General features: G+C 35.5%; 1 protein-coding gene across 3 annotated transcripts in view; it reads right to left on the bottom strand.

Annotated features, from left to right (window-relative positions):
• Nucleotides 1–738: 738 nt before the first annotated feature.
• Nucleotides 739–22972, bottom strand: part of NOVA1 (NOVA alternative splicing regulator 1) — a 131709-nt gene continuing 109475 nt past the window's right edge. For all 3 annotated transcript variants that reach the window (XM_081314997.1, XM_081314998.1, XM_081314999.1), the window contains one exon: nucleotides 739–3776. In XM_081314997.1, coding sequence (XP_081171123.1) covers nucleotides 2772–3776 — 1005 coding nt within the window. In that variant the 3' untranslated portion in view covers nucleotides 739–2771. The remainder of the gene's footprint in view (nucleotides 3777–22972) is intronic.

Raw genomic sequence — 22972 nt, 5'->3', positions numbered from 1 at the left:
ATGATGAGCTTTGAAACCATATACTAATTGCTTTGCAATAAGTTAAATCTTTTTACAAATCAATACTATATGATCTATAAATTTCAAAATATATTTTAAACAGCATGAAGCTGGCTTACAGATAATTCATGCAAACCCTTGTTATTACTATCACACTTAAAAGGTGAATAATTTCAATTTAGCTATAGAGTTTAACCAACACATATATAATAAAATATATGCATTGGTGGTGGGCCACAAAAGCTCCAGGATTGTCAATTATACTTTTAAAGTTCAACTATGTGCATTTTGTCAACATCAAAAGTTAAAAAAAATACACAATGTATTTTTCTTTAAAGGATGATCTCAATTTAACATTAATTCCAGATGAAATGTATGGTTTCCACAGTGGACTAGTAGAATTTTGATATAACAGGTTGAAAGTCTTCTAAGACTAAATAAAACATTTTTAAAGACCCAACATTTGAAATGCTTCTATTATACAACCTAATACATTTTAGTTTTCATCCCCTTTACCAGTTTAAACTAGGATAGGGCCCCAATAATTGCCTTGCCAGCATCCATGCTGACTCTGAGACAGCATGGACAAATTTACATAGATATTATTCACTGTTAATGTATTATAAATGGTCTGAGACTTGTGACATGCAAGGAAAAAATGAGACGGGAGACAAGTGATGCTACATGATGAACTAAGCACATTTATAATGATAAAATGAGTAAATATAATAGCGGCAATGCTAACCACTGATTTCACGAGATACACTATTTGTCAAAACTTACACAGCTACAGAGTATCGACGATAAATAGTCATTACCAAGTAACACAGTTTACTACAGCTTTTCTCTTTCATTTTAAACAAGCATATCATTCCCTTTTTAATAATTCTCTAAATAAATATTTAGAGACCGAGAACTAAATGAAATAACAATCCTATGTTAAAAACTAAAATGAAAATAAAAATGACTCTACTCTTACAGTTTGACAGAAATGAGTTATTAATAGTGAAGGAGTGGGGGGATGGGGAAGGGAAGGATCAGGGAATTATTTCAAGTTCTCAATGTCCAAAAGTAAATTGCACAGTAAATCAATATGAAATGAAGAGTCCATATAGTTCAATGAACAAAAGGGAAAGTTCATGAGGACAAAGATCACAGTTCAGAGAGAGGCTGGACGAAATTCAGACATGGAGCATCACACTCATTGTTCTTTAATTGGTTGCACAGAAAGGAGCAGCTGGGATGCCATTTAGCTTGCTAGGATGGACGTAATCAATGGGTTGAAGTTGAGATGGAAGTAATTCTCTTTTGAAATTCAGTTGCTCAGCCAGATGATCCAGAGGTAGCCAGCATTTTATTTTTGTCCATTGAATTTAAGACTGCATGCACAGCATGAGGACGTGCTTGGTTATGGATGCCCCTATGAGTGGCCTTGAGTGGGCAAACTCAGAGGTTAACAGATGGTGGGTCAATGGCCTGGGCAGTTGGCACTCAGGAGAGGTACAGAAGAGGGTGACAGTTGTAGGGTCTTGGAAACAAAGGCTTAGTCTGAAATGACCTGTCAAAAAGCCTGACAATGGTAGGCCACACTACCTCTCAAGATAAACTGCCTCTTCTAAATAAGCATGCAGGAAATACTGTCTGATTGGTGACATAAAAATGTTCCACAAAACATGCAAATTACTGAGTATCAGAAACTGCATTGGCTGCTAGCGCCATGCTGCAAAGACTCCATCATGGGAGCAAAACAGCTAAATCACAGATAGCTTCACAGTAAAATCTACATTCACAATACTAATAGGTTTCTAGTGTTAACAAATTATACACAATTATAAGCTCTTAAAATGCAACTTACTTCTCAAGCAGTTGCAGATAATGAAACATTATCAGCTATCAATAATTTGTTGGCACTTCCACTTTTTTGTTTATAAAATTTCCAATACACTGTACCACAGTTATGTGTCTAAACAGTGAGGATGTTAATGGAGTAATGACTGTTCTACTGGCCAGGCAATGGGATCAGTAGTGATTTCAGTGCTTAAAAACAAATGTACAAACCTCAGGTAGAGGTGGGACTCCATGTGAGAACTTTTGTTGAACTTACAAATGGTGAAGAATGGGCCATGGCCAGCATGCAGCATTATTTCCATTGTCTAGTTCAGATGGAGAACAGGTGCTTTTTATTGAACTGTAAACTTACCAATATAATTTTCCACAGTTTTAACCTTTTAAATATTTTACAGTGCTTTTATGCAACTATATTGCTTTTTGATAATTTTAAATTTTAAAACTTACTTTCAAAATATTTTTTCCTACTTCACTGTGCCCTAAGCAGGAAGTAAGACTGACATGACAGTGCTTTGGCCTCACTCCATTTTAGGTCACTGACCCCACCATACCCAACCTAACAGTAGTTAATTTAGTGTTAGCTAGAACTAATACTGAAAACTTTACGCATTTCCCTCTCTACATTCAATCATTAAACTACAATAATGCTGGTAAAATGGCAGGCTTAAATCTTACACTAGAAACACCTCTGACAAATATACACAAGCAAAGTATAGAGAACAAAACAGGTCAAGAAAATTTTTTTTCTATGAAACATCTGGTAAAACACATTATATTTACATATACACATTGTCAACATAGTCGCATTCATTTGCATAATTATATATTAATAACAGAAAAAAACTTCACTTCTGCAAAGTACAGTACATCCTTCTTGAAAATAAGGTAAGGAGGGGTTTAAAACAATCTCACGTTTAGCATGATCAACCCACTTTCTGTGGATTGGCAGCCCGAACTCCTTGCTCATAGGTGATCCGTTGTGTTATTAAATACTGTGCGGCCTGGGTTGCAGCTGGTGTTCCAGTAATAGTTACCTTCCGATTCCTTGTGCCAGGAACGAATTCTCCTTTTTTGGAGATCTGTATCCTTGCACCAGTCAACTCTTGGTATTCTACTAATGTTTTCCCTCCTTTTCCAAGTATTGCACCAACTAAATTTTCTGGCACTGCTATTTCAACTACATCCTTTGAGCCATCTGTGGATTTCTCTGTTCCTAGAATGGCGCTGGCAGCTAGAGGAGAAGCAGCTCCAAAATATCCATTGGTTGCAGCAGTAGCAGCAGCCAGGCTACCTAATGCAAATGTCCCCGCCGTGCCACCAGCTGTACTGCCACTGGCTGAGGCTTCACTCGCATAGGTGGCCAACAGATTGGCTGCTGCTGCTGCTGGATTGGCACTGGCAGCTGCTGCAGCCAAAGCCCCAGTAGCCGCTGCCTGACTTAGGCCTAACCCTAAAGTATTGAGATTATATCCATAGCTGGCTAAGGTGTTAAGTGCAGAGGTGATGGCCACCAGGTCATTGCCTGTGAAGCCAGATAAAACTGCTGGAAAGGCTGCCACTCCAGCAAGGTTTGCATGTCCTAAGAGCCCTGCCGCAGCTGCAGCTGTTGGTAGTACTTCAGCAGTGTTTGCATAAGGAGATCCCGTTGGGTTGGAATTGGCCACTGGACCTGTAACATTGGCATAACTGATATTGAGACAGCTGCCACTCTGAGGATCCTCTTGTATCTTCTGGATGATAAGTTCAACAGCTTTTCGGTTTTGTTCAGGTTCTCCGCTTACAGTAACAACCCTCTCTTGTAAGTTGATCCCATCAGGTTTCTGGGAAAGCTGCACCCAAGCCCCTGACTGCTCCATTATAGCCTTGACTGTAGCACCTCCCTTCCCTATTATCAGACCTGCTGTGCTGTTGGGAACTATTATCTTTACCTGTAATTAAAAAAAATACATATGAATAATACTTCTGTTTTGCACATACAACAGTTCAATTCTTTATTGCCTGAAACAAGTAGAAAAACTCAAAAGATCATTCTCTTACAAATATAAGCTTGAATTAAGAATCAAGCTCATACTTTTAAGTACTTATACGAATTCTGGCATAAAATTGAATATGTTTTGAAAAATCCAATCTAACAGTGAAATTCTTAGACAAATTGAAATCCTATTAGTAAAACAAACAAGCTTATTTTATAATACTTTTGTTCATGATTCATCAAATACTCAATAAGAGATCGCCTTCTAATAAATCATTGGTCGTCACTGTATACATAGCTCAACAGAATTTCTGTACACAAATACTTCAGTGAATTAGCAAGCCTTTTGATGGAAGAAAAAGTAATTGGACATGTATCTATTCTAATAGGTTATTATATTGTTCATTATTTTTATGGTCATTATTTATTTATAAAATGATTATTCTGTTATTTTCTAACAAAAGCCCCTACTTGACAGTTATCCTTTATTCTCACTAAACTGCATAAATAATCTAGGATGAAAAAGAATAGGGAAACATGGGCATTTGTGTCAAATTTCAGGGAAAATAGATCTCTATGCAATTTTTCATTTTTTTTCTTACCTAATTATTTAAACTAAAGACATTTAATTACTGATAGTGAAATAGCTTAACAGATTTTTGTGCAATTACATTTCAGTAAGAAAAGTGTGATATGCTACTTACATTTACCTAACGATATCCCATTCTAATCACAATAAAGTATGCAAGTATGTTCTTTAATTCAACATGCTCTTTGGGATTAAGCTAGACAAACATTTTCCAACAGAAGAATGTTCTGGAAGGCAATTCATATAATGGAGGAAATTTCTTTGCCATATCTAATCTATGCTTGCATTTGTTTAATTCCTAATCAACTGCATAGAATTTAGTTTTAAAATTAACTGGCACAGAATACTTACACAGCATATTGTATATTAATACACAACCATTATCTAAGGTGTAGCTTAACACATGCTGAAATTGTATGCAAATCATAAAATGGATCATAAACTTAAGTTTCCCCTGAAAACAATAACACTTGAATTAATCAAGAACAAATCATTCTTCTAATTTGTAAATGTGACTTAGCTCACTACATTGATGTAAATTAAGATTATACTACAGTGACTATCTTCCACTTTCACACATTTCCTATATCTATTTAGCATGTTTTATGGATATCTCATTCTCAATAGAATAATAACTTATGAAGCTTGTATGCCACCTGACTTTCAATAACTCTTGACATCATGGAAATATTAGGACATTATTTTTCATAGTTAAGCTTGGGATACATATTAACATAGACAGTACAAATCACATTTATTAAATGATGTCTGCACATGGCTCAATTTTTAAAGTGTTACTGAAACTGGTCTCAGTATTCTCAAGCTACTAACTATACTATGCTTCTAATAGTAATATAGTTGCATTGGAGACCTAGCATTGGTATCTGTCTGGACAAAAGATAAAGATAACTCAGATACATGCATAATCAATGTATTTAATTGCTACTTCCCCACCATTCTACACCATCTAATGTGCGAAACAGTCTCCATATAAAACATCTTAATATGAACTTTATTTCTATACTCTTCCACCTTTTTTGACAGAATTATCACCTGATAACCACCTGTTCATGTGAGCCAAAGGTGCACGGTGGGCAAATAAAACTTTCAAAGACCTATCAAAATTGCTAATAAACTGTACATTTTAACATAACAGAATAAAGAAATTAAATGTATGAGTGACAACAAGTTATACCAATTATATTTGATATTAAGTGAAAATGTAAAATAAAAGCAAGTAAATGTGACTTTTTCCTATTAATGATAGAGTTTTGTTCTCTATCTGCTATTTAGAGTTTAAGTTCTATAGTTAGCTCAAAAGAAGTTGCATAGTAAAGGCATATTCTTTCCCCTAAAAGTATTTGCTAGATACTAAGCATTAAAAAATAAATTCAAATTAGTAAGTATAATTTTAGCCTCTTCTGGAGCCAAATATAGATATATTTGATAGAAATTCCAAGAATTCCTTGAATTAGTGAATTACACATTTTGTATGTAAAACTTTCCATCCTTTTTTAAAAAAAAATCTTTTCCTGTAATAACCTTCACCATTCACTTTTTGTATATTCGTTTAATCCAATCTTTAGGAAAACTTCAAGTACACATGGGAAAGTACAGCAGAAAACCGCAATGCATGTTAAAAACTTGGCCCTTTCAGAATTTGAGATTTTTTTAATGTGATTATTGAGGTCTTGTGATAATATAATTTGCTACCAATGTTTTGTAGCAAGTATTACAGTATTCTTTGAAGATTGAATATAATGACATGCAATAATTTAATTTTTCATTTTGATTTACACAGTTCAGAAACTTGATTTTACTAATTAATATAATTTAATGAGAATAGATTGCTTATTCTTCATTACATGGAAATCTATAAACTTATTTTTAATCCATATAATATTGAGAAAGATGTGTTGTAACCATTATTTAAAAAAAGAGACTGAAGCATTTTTTAAATCCCCGAGAACAATTTAAAAGCAGATTACGTAGACACCACCCTAATTCACTACACTATGCAGGAGCAGGAGGCATCACACAATCTGACTTGAAAGATTCTGTTATAGTCAGTCTCAATAAAAATAGTTTTAGCCTTCCTGTGGAATTCATTTCCTGATCTGGTATATGTAGTGGAACTGAGACAGCTAATTATGTTAACTACTTCTGGAGAACACTTATCTTAAGGATATGATTTTTAGATTTAGGATTTTTAAGAGTATACAGAAACAAGTCTCACCTAGAGTATCTTATACTAGTATAGACTGAATGATAACAATGTCTTTATATAAATGGAGACAGTTGTAGACAGCATGAATGCTAACAATATTGTTTTCTAAATAATTTGTTTTGGCCGCAGGTGGAATTGTAGACAGCAATTATGAGTTCACATTTTTTCTTCTAGCCAGCATGTATATAAAGTTTTGAGCTTTGTTCCAGACGGAACATGGAAATCCTTGAGTCATTCTAAATTTTGTCTCATCAAGACAAGTGTTAGAAGATTCTAGTGACCCTGCACCCAGTTTGAAATTGAGCACTTATTTTTTGTGTACCCTTATCTAGGACAGGGCTTTTCAACCAGTGGTACATGTGGTACTTCAGCACCTGGCAGGTGGTAAGTGACCTAGACAAGTGTAGTGGGGGGGATGAGCTGAAGCAGCGGCAGTGCCGATGAGCTGAAGTGGCAGAAGTGTTGCACAGGCCTGGGGGAGAGTCAGCTGGAGCTGTGGTGCTGCTGGTGCTCTGCTGAGAAGACAGGCCTTGGGATGAGAGAGTCAGCTGGAGCTGCAGAACTGCCAGGGCCCCAAGATTGGCGTGCACAGCTACATGTTGATCGGAGCTTCCAGCACACCCAAAAGAGGAGCGAGAGAGGAGAGGCTATTAAAGGAGGAGGTTTTGGCGGGAGAAGGATAGAGAAAAAAAGATGATGGAGAAAGAGAAGGGGACAAAGAAAGAGAGGAAGAAGAGGAGAGGCTTCTGTGAGCCAAACAGAGGGTTCAATGAAGGAGGAAAGGCTGTAGTAGGGGAGAGTCCAGCAGGCAGTGAAAGAGAGAGAGAGAGAGGAGAGGGAGAGAGGAAGAAGGGCCAACTAGCCATCTGACCACCAAGGTAGTGTGCATATTGTTAAATATGGATACATTCCTCATACATTATCAGTGGGGGGAAAAAGTGATTCAGCAAAGAAACCCACACCGAAGAAATTAAACCCAGTACTTTTTTCTTTTTGGTCAACAAGTTTTTGACACTTCACTAAGCATGGGTGGTACTTGAATATTGTCATGTCCTAAAAGTGGTACAATCTGTGTAAAGGTTGAAAAGCACTGATCTAGGATAGAGAGCATTTGAAGTAAGTTCATAAGTACTCTACCACCTCTACCATACGCAACATTAGGATGGATTTGATTAAAGGTGTGGATGCTGTGGAAGCTACAAAACTAGCAGAAGAACGAAAGAAAGGGAGGGAGGCCTTTTTTTTGCAACTCACTAAGCAGCTTTTGGAAATTTATGATAAACACTGAAAAATGACAGAGCTTTCAAATTGTAGAAAGCTTTTTCCAACTGTGAAAAACAAATGTGCCTTTTACTGCCTACACATATGAACACAGCACTATTATTCAAATCCATGCAAAAAGTTAGAGTTCATACATTTAAGTAGAAATAATAAAAACAATGAATCAAAACTGTATTCCCACTGCCATCTCTGTACGCTATAAAAGAGAATGAAGGGGGCATCTCATTTAGAATAATTTGATATCTACTTGAAAAGAAATAAACCTTGTGCGTGCATTGTACTTTGCATTTTCATGTTTTTTCTTGCACATTTTAGACTTTTGCCCTCAAAATACATATACAAATATTTTCTGTGTAATAAGCATATTTTGACTAGTGAAAACAGAATATATTGATGCATAGTTTTAATATAATCTGTATCTTCGATTTGTTTTTATTCTGTGGTCTAAAGGCACTTTGTATTTCATACATTAATGTTTCATAACTTTCAAATTACATTTGCAAAAACAACTGATGAATTCTGAATTGCTTCATTTATGTGCTTCAATTTTTTATAATAATAAATGTGGCTGCCTGCACATTGAAATATACAATAAGGCCGTGCAATATTTTGGTTTTGATTCCAAACAAGGCACTTCAGTGATGAAAATGAAGAACTTGCCTACAATTTATTAAAGTAGCCACACAATTACTTGGAAATACATGGAAGCTGGCAAAAGAAGGTATGAAATTTAAGGAAAGATGTGCTACCCTGAGGAACTCCAGACAAGTATTATATCTGTACTCTCACGTGTGCTAACCCAGACTTTTGAAACTGAATCCAAAGTACTGAAGCCCAACATGCAATATATAAAATTTATTCACATATTTGGTAATATAAAGTGCAATCAGATATGAAATATTGCTATATAACAGTAACCAAACATTCATTTGTTTAAAAGCATTCAGAATAATTAAGTACTTAAAAATCCTAGAATTAAGATATGACATTGTTGGCACAATTTCCCACCAAAATACAATGTTATGAGAATATATTTTTATTATTCCAAAATTAGTAGAAAGATGTGGGGCAGTTGGCTATCTCAGAAATCAGTTCTTGGAAGTTTAAACTCTATTCTAAGGGAGGTGAGATGTAGTTCCATTTATTTTATGTGATGGCAAGCTGTGTTACACTACTGACTGAAGCTGACACTTTTCCCTATAGGCTTAATACCGCTGACATTAGAGGACAGATTTCAAACAAGCAGTTTACAACAAGCGCTCTCTCTTAGGACTTCCTCCACTTACTATCTCTGGGCTATAAGTTAGCAAAGGCCACACTCAAGGAATGTTTGTTTGACATAGATGGTCAAACAGTTGCTGTTAATGCTACTCATTTATCGATTGGCTATATTTTGCTACTTCATAAGAAAAACCTTTTCCCCCTAAACTGCATTATTGAGAATGATACTGTATATTTCTGATTTATTTTTTCTTATTATGGATAACCAGGGCACAATTTCTATATTCAGTATAAGATTGGTGAAAATTATTTAGGCCAAACTGGTAGCATACTCTAAGACTAGTTAAGAGCAGAATATCTAAATATCATTATTTGCCATCTGAAGAAAACTTGGGAAGAGGGTGTTTTCCATGAGGAGGCAATGCAATTTTAGTTGCTAAAGTAACTTTTAATAGATGTGGATGCTCAGAACCGTATTTAATCCATTCTTAAACAAGAACATCTTTATACTCTGAAATCAGCAATAATCTCTTGTCATTCTCCCAATAAATGCATTGACAACCATTTCTCAGAACTACTGAATGTCTTAAAAACAATAAAGTACACATTTCTAGAAAATGATGCCTATCATGATTTTTTTTAAAAAAAACTGATTCTCTAGTGAGCTCAATCTATTAGTTTTATTGCTGTTGTGTGGCATTGGTGGTGGCACAATCTATTTGTAAAAGTTATGCTCTATTTCAACCAAAAGTAAATTAGCTGAACAGCAATTTCATCACAGAATTATATGGCCTATATTCATTCCAGCAAATGATTTAAAATGGTTCTTTTGCTATCAAAGTTTTTGATGAATAAAACATTAAAATCTGCAGAGTTGTTTATAGATATTTTTTTTCTTTTTTTAAAAATAACTACATTGTGAAATGTTTTTCACTAATTAAAGTTACTCTATTTGATCCAACTAGATCATATATAGCAGGGTCTCTAAAGTTGGCAACTTTTAGATTTGTGGAATTCTGGGAGTTTTAAGTCTTAAGAGTTGTCAAATTTGGAAACCCCTTATATAGGCAAGATTATCGAAAACAGAATAGAAAATAGTCTTGAATATTGTTTGAAAATTTGTAATTAAAAGATATCATGAATAGTTAGTTCTTTGTTTAAAATGAAATGAGCACGCTTATTCAATTGAACAAAAAGTTTTTATGAATTAATGGTTCATAAATTTTATAAGTTGTTATAAATGAATGCAAACTTTTTAAAGATTCTTCCCTGAGTTGACAGAATACACATACATTAAAGGAACAGTTTATAAATTCTACCCTTTGAAGTATTTTATTTCTGAGAAAATACATTTATCAGTATTAAGTTTTCTAATATCAGATTTCTTTGAAAAATTTAGTTATTTGGAGATTGATTGCTATTTTCCCTCCCTCCCTTTCTTCCTTCCTCTATGGATCCCCTAGGACAAATATGTCAAACTTGTGACGTCACGTGATGTCACACAACATATCGGGACTGTTTTGCCATTGCCAGCAATGGGGTGGGCGTGGTTTCCGTGACATGCATCCGGCCCATGGGCTGGCAGTTTGACACCCCTGCTCTAGGAGAAGCAGAAATTGGGCACATCATATTACATCCATTCCCTTCCATCCTTGTATTTACAATTTGCCTAATTGCTAATGATTTTGCTAACTGTCTAAAAATTTGACCTTAGTTTCTTTTGTTAGTTTCATGATGGCTTCAGAAATATCTTCTCACAATTTTAAATATTTGATAATGAAGCCACAGTTGCCCCTCCAAAAAAAATTGGAAAAGAGCTTGTTGGGTAGATAAATGATTTATGAAGGAAAAGAGTGTCAATGGATAATGGATAATCTAGAATATTTTCCATTTGTTTGAGAATAAAGTAATTAATACTGTTTTTCCATACATATAAAAAAATTGAGACTATTAAATTATTTACTAGTAATAACTAAATAAAATGCATATGTGCAACTTTCCTGTCTCCTTAATTAACCAAGCAATATAAAAGCATGCACTTTGTATGTTTTGATTCAAGAATGAAAGATACATAATATTTATTGCTTGGGAAAGTATTTCTTTTTTCAGGAAACTTGAAAGAAACTAAATTAACAATGATTTTACCACAGCACAAGAATTAAAGAAATTTAATTTGTTTTAATTTTAAAAGTATTAAATTGTGTGGGAAAAGAAACCTTTTGCATCGTCTCCCAAGTTTCTCCTCATAATACTGTGGGAAGTCAGTCCTCTCAGAGAAAGAAATATTTTTGGGATATTAAAAAGGCAGAATATTATATTTCCCCAAAGGATCATAAAGGCAGAAAAGGAGACCCAGTTTTCCTTAATAACCCCCAGGCAGAGGCCAGTCTGTAGAAATGCAGATTTGATAATCCCATTCAGAAAGTCTGAGGCCCCATTCATGAACAAATACTACTAGGCAGAAGCCTATTCAAGACAGGATCTTTTGAAATCCCTTGCAGCAAAACTGATAGCTAACAATAGCAGAGTGATAGAATTAGAACCAGCAACCCCTCACCCAAGAAATCTAACACAGGAAGTAAGCCATCAGCCACTGCCCCAGAGAAGCCAGGATACGACCTTTGGGACATAATAGGATTAACCTACTAATACCAAAAAGGACACACTCAAAACCTCAGGTCAAAGTTCATGCCACAGGAACAGGAAACAACCTCAAAAGCCCAAGAAGGTATGAAAACCCAGCACTTCCAACAACATGTGGTCATCTTTCCCAGAGCCATGCTTCTGTCTGGCTTTGTTCTTCAATAAACTACAACCTTCTTTCTAAAGCAGTCTCCATTTTGTTTGGACTGGACCCCGATGAAGATTTTTCATTCTACAATACTCAATAACAAAGACAGGAAAAAAAATACTGGATCTCAAATGTAGGTGCAAATTTGAGCCAATGATTTATAGAGCCAGTGCCCTTGTGATATGTTTAGAAACCATTACCCAAGTTTATTTCCTGCTAAGCACAAATACACAAAAACAACTGGCACGTTTTCTGGCCTTTCTTGCATTTCTCTAGCACACGGTGTCAAACTCGATCATATCATGTGACATATCATGACTTGTTTGCCTTTGTGGATGTGGGGTGGGCTGCACGGACCACCAGTTTGACACCCCTGCTCTAGCAGATGTCTAGTAAGGCAATGGAAGTGAACATTTTGGAGACTATAATATCAAAAACCTCTTTAAAGAGTAAGATGTCCTGTACCAATAAACTATTTTTAAAATTTACATGTATATTTAAAAGTATGTTTCTATTGTGATTCTAAGCTCTTCAAAATGAATAATATGTACTTAACCTTTGCTATTATTTATTGTTACTCTATGGTTAATCTGATAAACCAATTTCTTACTTTTCAATACACACGCACACAATCTGAAATACTGAGTCACTAGTACAATCTTTTCTTGATAATGAAATAAATATATTACATTTAAATTTTTTATTCACCTTATTTATATAAGATTTCTTTATTACATTGTTAGCATCACTTGGTTTGTATTATTTTCATTTTTGGGGGGGAAGGGTATTATTTCCAATTCTACTTCAGAAAATAGCTGTAAGGTTGTTTAATAACAATTTCTTTAGCTAGGTAATTTAGAAAATGACCTTTCAGGTTATTATTTTTTCTAAGTTAATCCTATTTTAAAAACCACCATTTTACAAAGAACATTTCAGACATTTTAGTCTCTATACATTGTATTTTTCATAAAATAAAATGAAGGCAATATAGCAGTTTAGCAGAAAATGTGATAATCTATTGACACACTCAAGAGTATCCCTTTAGGGATAAAGTGATACATACAGTATTCTACAGAATAATTGCTAGTTGCTGCTCTGTCACTGATCCAATATAACACAGAAGCCTGTAGAAATGAAAGTCAAGAGAAGTGGATGAAGAAGAATAAGAAAACTTGTAAAAGGCTGTTCTGAGTATTCCAGTAGTGGGCAGATCTTGAAATGAGCTGATTCAGAACTTTTTAGAGCTCATCCCCTCACTTTAGATTTTCTTCAATTTAACAGACTTAACTGTAATGCATTTTTTTCCTAAATTAAACTGGCCTGAGTATTTAATGAACTCTGTATTTTCTCTTTAAAATTTGTTCTTGCTCCTTGATATGCTATTGCTTATCTCTATTTCTTTTCCGTATCAGTAATTGAAAATATATAGTGGCTTGTAAAACTTTGCAATGAGTTTTCCTTCTCTTTTTTCCCAGTAATAAATGGCATCACTTTCATGTCAATAGCACAATATATTTACCCACAAACAGTGTCTATGTGGTTTGTTGAATTTCGGCAGAGTATAAGGACATAGTATTTTATGTAAATAAGCAGTATCAAAGAGCAAATGTGTTTGCCATAAGGATGGTTGAAGTATTGAGTTTCCTCTCCAGTTGCAGTTGAAAAGGGCCTTGGATAGGTTGGGTGATATGAAAGGCTCAAACATTGCATATTCTCATATACTGCCCTTGCACCCATTTTAGACTAATAATTTTGTCTGACAATGACAAATAATCATTATTTAATTCTCTAAGTTAATATCCATAAAACAATTTATTTTGATGGATTAGATTTTTATTGTATTGCTACACTATATCAGATTTTAGGATTTATGTAACTACAAAAACATTGACACAGAAGTATAAAAATACTAAATGGTGGTCATCAAATATATCTTTCTCTTTCATGTAAAATGTAGAAAAACTCAATTGTTCTAAAAGTCTTTTGTTTGTTTTCTTCATACTATATAGAGGGACTCAGAAGAACAGACATGTCAAACTCAAGGCCTGTGGGCCAGATCTGGCCTGTGATGTGTTTAGATCTGGCTCCTGGAACTGCCCTGGAGACAGCGAGGGGCTGGCCCCTACAACCTCAGCCCTGGTCCACCCCACCCTAACCTGGCCAGGTGCGGCCCCTGGGGGCATGCACGGGAAGCAGCAAGCATGCGGAGGCTGGCAGTGCCTAGCAGCAACTGCAGCTTGTTGGCTCCTCAGCTGCTCATTGGCTGGTAGCGATGGCCAGCTGGATATGAGCCCAGGATGTTCAATAAGCCACACTTGGCCCCACCCCACCCCACCTGCACATCTTGAGGCCCTACAGCCAGCCCCCCCCTGCCATCCCGCCACCTGCCTCGCCTTGCCCCCATGGTGGCAGCAGCAACCCTGTTCAGCAGGAGTCCCGCCACCCCTACACTCTCCTCCAGCCCAGAAAACTTGCAGGCTCAGAGGGAAAGCTGCCACTGCAGCCCACCAGGTGAAGCACCCACCTTGGAGTGGCACCTGTGAGCCTCACCCCCACACACACTACCGTCCTGCACCCACCATGAGCAACCTGGCCAAGGAGAGTGAACACAGCAGCAGCAGCCGCCTCAAGGAAGAAGTAAGCAGAGCCGGGCACTCCCAGCCGTTTCCTTAGGGAAACAGAGCTGGGCTGGGTGCATCTATCTGGCCATGCCCACTGAGCCACGCTTACCTAATCAGGCCAACCTGGCCACACACAGCCAGCCACACCTACCTGGCCACGCGCATCTGGCCCTTTGAGGGCAACCATAATGCTGATTTGGCCCTCAATAAAATTGAATTTGATACCCCTGTAGGAGAAGATCTACTGTGACAGCCATGTATATAATGGCAGATGAGAGATACTCTAACAGTAAAGAATATTTTGAAGAAGATACTGTTCTGATATCATTTGTGCTTGTATGAAGTGATTATCTGCTCCAATAGTGTGCACATTAGCCAACTAAGCCTTATTTCATTTATTCGTTGCACATCATTAATTATGAGCAATTTAAAGATTTCCTAACATCAGGGCTGCTAATATCTTTTTCTTGGCAGATTCTCAGACACAAGAAGCATGCAATTAGATGTGTTAAATCCCATGTTATTAATACTTATAAAAGAGCAGCTGAATAATTTATTAAAATGTAACTCAGAACTTTCCAAGTTTCTTTCTATACTGATTTATTTATTTTATTAATTATTGTATTAACATAAGAGAGCTGCTAGGTTTATATGGCTGATTGGAGCACTTGGAATTCTAAGAACCTTCTGCAAAATTAGGATGTTAGGAGGTTTCATATTCAGAATATAGTTACAATGAAGAATACAACTGTTACATAACAAAAAATGATCAAACTAGTATGACTTTCTGTAACCTTGCAACCACTTTGCTGCTCCCCACTGTCCTATTTTTTTGTGGGGGGGCAGATAGGCAGTCTTGGGCAGGAAAGAAGCACTATGATAAAAGCTATGATAATTTTTATTTTCTATAAAGTTTTTAGGACTGTTTGAAATCTAGAGATGTTCTTAAAAATAAGTTGATGATTGTGGTTGGTGATCTCCTTTATACCATGATATCTTTCTGATTTTAAAAATTAAACTTTTAAAACATAAATAATTAAGTGGTGCCTGGATGACAAAAAAAAGACCTTGCTACATTATTATTATTGTGGAGAAAAGCCAGATAATATTCAGACAATGAAATTTTACTAACAAAAATAATCAGATGATTTAACTATATTTCATACCAGCAGGTTAACTGCACAAAGTATTTTACATAGATTTTATTGATCATGCATTTTTAATAGATTCTTATGACATCCCTTTTGAAAGATTTTCTACCAACGTCATTAGGATGAAATCATCAGAGTGGGGAGACTGAATTTATATCATCAGCGTTTCTAAGCTGCACTCATAGAGCGCATCACCGCTCTGTTCGTTTCAACTGGCTGTATTCTTTCAAGTTGCCTTGCATTCATTCCTATGGAGTGTGATTTTCTCTGAGTGTCTGCTGTCGGAAAAGGATTACTGTCAGTCCTATTAGCTATAGCAGTGATGGTGAACCTTTTAGAGACCGAGTGCCCAAACTGCAACCCAAAACCCATTTATGTATCATCGGGTACTGGGTGGGCATGGCGCACTGGGTGGGCGTGGCCACGGTGGTAACAGCAGACTGAGTGGGACTAAAAGGTTCAATCAATCAATTCCAATTTTGCGAGATTTTTTTTCCCCATGAGAAGTTGAAATTGATTGATTGAACCTTTTTTGTTTGTTTTTTGCACACAGTGGCAGAGGACTAAAGTGGAAAGGTTTCATAAAACCCAGCTGAAGGCCTAGGACTGGGGCGACAGTGCACGTGGCCCACAGAGAGGGCTCTGAATGCCAGCTGTGGCACGCGTGCCATAGGTTCACCACCACGGAGCTATAGTCATTGGTCTTGTCATTGCCTGTATTTTCATGCCGGAGGCTCTAAGTAGTTGTTCTTCCTCTTTTTTACATTCCGCGGTGGGGGTGATGTGTAATTATGCAGTTCTGGTCTTGGTTTGACGGAGTCCTCCCATACGACTATTTTCTTGCCCTCTCTGCCCTTTTGCCTGTCCTACATTCTGCCTTGCAGGGCAGCAAGCAGACCCATAATAATGTGGATCTGTAGCTGCTTGCCACACCTTTGGAAGCTACAGCCATCCGAGCACAGTCCAGTCCCAGCCACAGTCACCCTTGCAATACAGAAGTACTCCGAGACCTCAGCTGACTTGTGCTCTACCGCCCAGTGAACCTTTGCTATCTTATTAATTCTGCTGTTAATGAGGTGTGCCCAGTCTGGCTGCTGAGCCAAATGGGATTGGGCTTTACACTATTGAAACAAACAAACAAACAAACAAAAGCAAAAAACTCCAAAGTTGCAGTGTTCAAGATAGTGAAGTATGGTTTAGATATTATATTTATTAAGTGTATCAACAGCTGATTTGTAAATCATATTCAAAGTGTGTTTATCAATAGGCCCTCATTAAACTACAATGATATGAAGTGGGGGTGATGAAAGCTTTGTATTAGGTCCAGCAATGATTTGGATTAAGAAGTGGAAAAAATGCAAATTTGCAGATAACACACAAGTGGAGGGGATAGCTAATATTCTAAAATTCAAAACAATCTTGATAGGTTAGGGCAGTGGATTGATAGTTATAAAATGAAAACAGAGACAAATATATGCTTCTATAATTAGTAAAAAAAATGAACTGGGCTTGATAATAGTATGTGTGAAAAGCTTAGAATTGTGATTAATTACAAGCTTAATATGAGTCAGCAATATGATGGCCTGCAAAAAAAGAGCAATTCCAATTTATATTGCATCAATTGAAATATAATTTCAAAATGACAAGAAGAAATTGTTTCACTTTATTCCCCTTTCATAAGAGAAAGTCAACAAATTTGATCAGAGAACTAAAAAAAAACACCAACTGAAGACAGATTGAAAAAACTGGATATGTTATTGAAGGCACGGGTGGTGATGGTGGTGGTATTGGACAATACAACAGCATCATCAACAATATATGATGGTGTGTTACATAGAAAATCAGGATGTTTTCTTTTGTTCCATAGGACAGGACACAGAATAATGGATTTAACTATAGGTAGGCAGATTGTGAGTATTAGGAAAAAATACAGTTTAACAGTAACTGCATTTATTAAAGGAAGTGATATCTTCCATTCACCAAAACTGATTATGAAGAAGATGGAGAATTATCTATCAAAAATGCTTTTATTTCCTGCACTGTGTAAGAGGTCTTCGGTCCCTACGAACTCTATCCCAAAATGTTTTCAAGCACACTACTTTGTTATGGATTGATCTGGCATTAAATAATAGTACCATCAGATTTGCTGACTCATTATAAGAGTTAATATTAGAGCTTTGAAGTTTATGTGCATACATTCAGAACAAATACAAGAATATACCTACCCATGCACAATCATTATTTGATAAGTTTATTGATAGAAAAAAATGAGGCCACTTATTCAGATGACATTTGAAATGAATTAAATAAAGACATTAATAATGAATCTACTAGGAACTAGGTTTTTATGATAACAGTATAGTGAGTTTTCAGATTCAAGGCAGCAAGGCATACTGATATCTAAAATTTTATATATATATATATATATATATATATATATATATATATATATATATATATATGTATATATATATATAGATTATAGTCATGAGCTTTCTTTATAAATTACATGTGGCACTATGCAACAGTATGTTAGATTAAAAAAAGAATTAATGTATCTTAACTGAATAACTTTTTCTCTGTTTTTATTTTTATTTTTTTTAAAAAAAATATTTTCATGCAAGAATTCAAGCTTCATTCATAATCTGAGAATAAATTTTGCCAGTTAACTATGATAAAGGAAGAAAAGCAACAATTTAATCAAGTTAGAAGAAAATGTTAGGCTAGTAACTGTGCCACATTATAAATATACATTACTTCTAAACAGATTATTTAGAACAGTTAAACATGTCTCCCAAAACTTAAAAGCCTCAAGAACAAAGGTCATGCAAGATGACAATTCCTGTCCTAATATAAAATGTCTGAAGTGGGCATGTTCAGATTCATTTAGAAATATTTATTTATATCCTACCTTTATTGTTTACATAAATACCTCAAGGCAATGAACATATCTAATAGTAATATGACATTTTTCTTTTATATTTTTATGATAAAAATATTTATAAAAATATAATAGGAAAGAAAGGCCCTAAGGGGAAAAATACTGTAATCAATTCAAAATTTCTCATCTATAATTAAGCAGCAACCTCTACCATTTCATCTTTTTGTAAAATGTGTAGACCTATCTCTGTATAAATATATTTTCTTTGTCTGTGAAAGAGCTTTGCAATTCTTAAAACAGATTTCTTTAAATATAGCTTATTAATACCCACTACAAGAATCTTGAAAAAATTAAATAACTTGGTTGTAATTGGTGGTAAAGTGAACATATACTAGGTGTGAAATGTTTAGTTACTCCAACTAAAACATTATAAATATCCTAATGTGAAATTGATATATATCAAAGTAAAGCTTATGCACTGTCACGTCCCACTATATTAGTAGGATAGATACGTGAGGGAACAACATTCTTCATTTATATTCTTATTTAAATATCAGCAGTATTTGGCAAGAGGTCAAGTCAGAACTGTGTTATGATCTAGATTTAAGTAAAATGTGTAAATTATCTTTAGTGTTTTATCCTAAATGTTCCTTCTCTAATATAAAATTAAGTTGCAGTATGTATTCAATCACCTCTAATGTCATTATTTTCCAATTGATAGTATTTTAAATATTCTACTATATTCCTTACTGTGGAACTGAGACATATTTTAAAGGTCTAGAATACTAAATCAAGACTATCTGAGGCATAGAAATGTTCAACATTGGCATGTTTTGAAATTTTTAATATACAACCTAGAATCGTCTACTGATTTCAGAAAAGCTATGGAGATAGCAAACTGAGAACACTACATAGAAATCTTCACAATGATTTGTTATCCACTACATCTTGATTCACACTCTTCAGTTTCCAGCCTGATACCTTAATCTCTATACCAAACTGGCTTTCAGTTTTAAGATATTCACAATTCCTATCCTGATAAGTAAAAAGAATATATGTTATTTACAATTCCTATTCTGGTAAGTAGAAACTGTTGTGACAAAGACATGATTGTAAACAAGAAATGTACTATAATTTTTGAAATCTAACTATGTCCTTCCTGACAGTGAAAGAAGTATGAGATATAATATTAAAACTAAAGGGTTTTAATAAAGCTAACTTAAAAACTCCTTTTTATGTAATTTAAAATTACTGATTAGCAGCAATCCTAGAACCAAATCCTAGGTGATTATTTTCTTTGTTATTAACATTCTAGAGACAGCTGTATGGAATAGCTGATAACAAAGATACAGTATAATGTACAAAGATTTGTTCATTTAAGTTATTCCAAACATTACATTATAATTATTTATAATTATATTTATAAATTATAAATATGGTAGTTTATAAGAGGCATATATATACCTCTTATAACTATTCCTCAAAAGTTGTAATCTGGTCACAGTTTTTATGCTCACATTCTGCACACACTCTGCTAGAGAAAAAATCCCTGAAGATGGCCCCCAGCATGTGTCCGAAAGCTCAAATGTCAAAACCTCTGGTCCTGGCGAATAATCCAGACTGGATTCTGCAACATTATCCTAGAACATGTATTTTATTCTTAAATACTTTGTAAATTTTGCTGATTATTGAATAAATTGTACTGTTATTTATTAGACATATACAGTTTCTATGGCTTAATGTCATGACTCAGAATGCGATAAGGTAGATATTTAATTGTATTTCTACCACAATGAAGTTTAATATAAATAATAATTTAAAAGTACTATAGCATTACAAAATCATTTATTTAGATTGGCAGGCAGTCTTTACTTACCAAGGGTAATTGAGATCAAGAACTCCATCGCTAAACAACACTTATAAAAGTTAATATATCATGGGACTGCACTCACTTAAAACTGCAGTTCTGTCAGGCCTAGTTGCTGTTATGTGAATCCCAAGTGGCTATGGTGTCCTTCAAGCATTTGATACCCATTTGTAACCTCCTGCTGGCTTTCACATTAAATTTTGCTTGTTGGACACCAGCAGTGGAGGTGGAAATGGTGACTGTGGAATGCTTTATTGTCATTACTGCAAACTAGATGCCAAGTGTCTGAATTGCGATTACATGACTGGGGGACATTGTAATGGCTGCAACAATTGAGGACCAGTCCTATATACTCTATAGCACTACTGTTAAGTTCAAATAGTTGATGAACGAGGGGACGTTAAATGAGGACTAGCTATATATCTCATCTTTCAAATTGAAAAAAAAGATTATCAGGGCATTAACAGCAACAAATGAAACAAATATTCTTTTTAAATGCAATTCAAAACATAGCTAAAAGAAATAAAATAGTACAATATTAATGAAAATATTTTAGTTAAAGTGCATCCTCAAAACAGTTCTAAAAGTGAAGAGGAAGAAACCAAACACATTTCCAAAGATGGTATTCTACAGCAGGGCTTTTCAACCAGTGGTATGGGTACCACCTGTGGTACATTGGCACCTGGCAGGTGGTACGCGACCATCCTAGAAAAGTGGTAGTGGGGGGAGGAATGAGCTGAACCGGTGGCAGCACTGCACAAGCCTGAGCGAGAGACTGTTGGAGCTGCAGGGCTGTCAGGGTTGAGCGGAAGCACCAGGATCAGTGCTTGTTCGGGGCTGTCAGGACTCAGCGGAAGCACCAGGATCAGCTCCAGGCTCCAGCTGGAGCTCGGTGCTGATCCCGGTGCTTCTGCTGAGCCCAGAAGAAGCTCCGATCAGCTGGAATGTTGCAGCATCTTCAGAGTCGACATTCAGATGCTTGGCAATTGATTCATATTTGTGACGGTCACAGTGTCCCAGGGTCATGTGAAGTGACCAAAACCTTCTGCAACCACCCAGCAGAGGGGGGGAAATAAAAACCAAACACCCCCCCACCCCCCACCCGCTGCCAATCCTCAACAGAAATGCTCACAACAATGAAAACCTCAGACAGGAGGAAGAGCGCTGCCGGGTGGGCAGGTTTCTTGCTTGGCTGTGGCTTGGGGGGCACTTTTTCCAGTGCCATTGTAACTTCAAACAGCCACTAAGCGAAATGTTGTAAGCCGAGGACTACCTGTACTTCATCACTTTTTTTCCTTTTTCAGGGGGGGGGTCATCAAGTTTTTGACACCTTGCTAGGCGACTGGTGGTACTTGGATGTTGCCATATCCTAAAAGTGGTACAATGGGTGAAAAGGTTGAAAAGCCCTGTTCTACAGTTTAGGATCTAGGAAAGACTTTCTGTAAATCTGAAGGAATATCTTCAGAAGGAATTCACCTCTAGAAAGTTTCATAAAAACAGATATAATCCTTCTTACAGCGAGATCTAAAATTATAAAAGATAAAAGTGCACTTTAATTTGTGCTCTGACAAAAAAAGACTTGAAATCAGTACATATCTTTCCAGTTAGTTACAATATTGTTCTGATATTGCATTTCTTAGCAACACAGCACTTCCTATTGTAAAAATGAGTACACTGCAGAAATCTAGTTGTGATGTAACAAGGCATGGATAATTGTTGCCAGCACAGACTAGCTGAAGAATGAATCCAGGAGACACCTAAACATAATTTGTCACTATTGGCATCTAGAAACCCAGACACAGGTCAGGATTAAGAATTCCCAGGACAGAAATATGTTATTTGAGGGAAACAGAAATTTTGCCAGAAAACAAAAGCAAACAAAAAACAGCTAATACTAACAGTACTTCTATCTTGCTTGGATTTAATTTCAGTTTATTCACCCTCAAGCAGTGAATTCTAGGGATTGTTTAACAGTATCAAATGCTTCCTTGGAATTAGACATCAGGGAACCATAGAAATACATCACAAGTTAGACAAAAAGGACAAGGAATGGAGCAGTATTACCCACATTTATTTAAGTTTTCTCTTAAAAAGCAGTTTATTGCACTTATCTTACTTTTCCATTTGCATAAGTAGAAAAGCAAATACGAGATTTAATTTCACTTTCCTCATTCAAGGTTCCACCATAAAAAACACAATAGACCTTCCAATCTTCCATATTATGAAAATCTGGAATCATAGTTTTCTTATTTAGCAAAAGAAGCAAATTTAATCTACTTTAAATAAAGATAAATATTAATTACAAGACCTACAATAAAAGATATCACACCTTCACAATGGAAATTTTTACATCAACTTTTATTTTAATTATACTGTATATACAAAATAAGTTTTCTGAAGGTGTCAAAAACCTATTAAAATTTGAGACCTTAAATTTGCTTTTTTTAAAATGAGGTTTTCCATGCTCCCAGCCCCATTGTATACATAGGGTTACTACTACAAAAGAATTCTATATAAATATAC

This window comes from Vipera berus (genome assembly GCF_964194415.1).
Source record: "Vipera berus genome assembly, chromosome: 1".
Lineage (NCBI taxonomy): Eukaryota > Metazoa > Chordata > Lepidosauria > Squamata > Viperidae > Vipera > Vipera berus.
The sequence above is the reverse complement of the archived record's forward strand: the minus strand, read 5'-3'. Positions and strand labels throughout refer to the sequence as shown.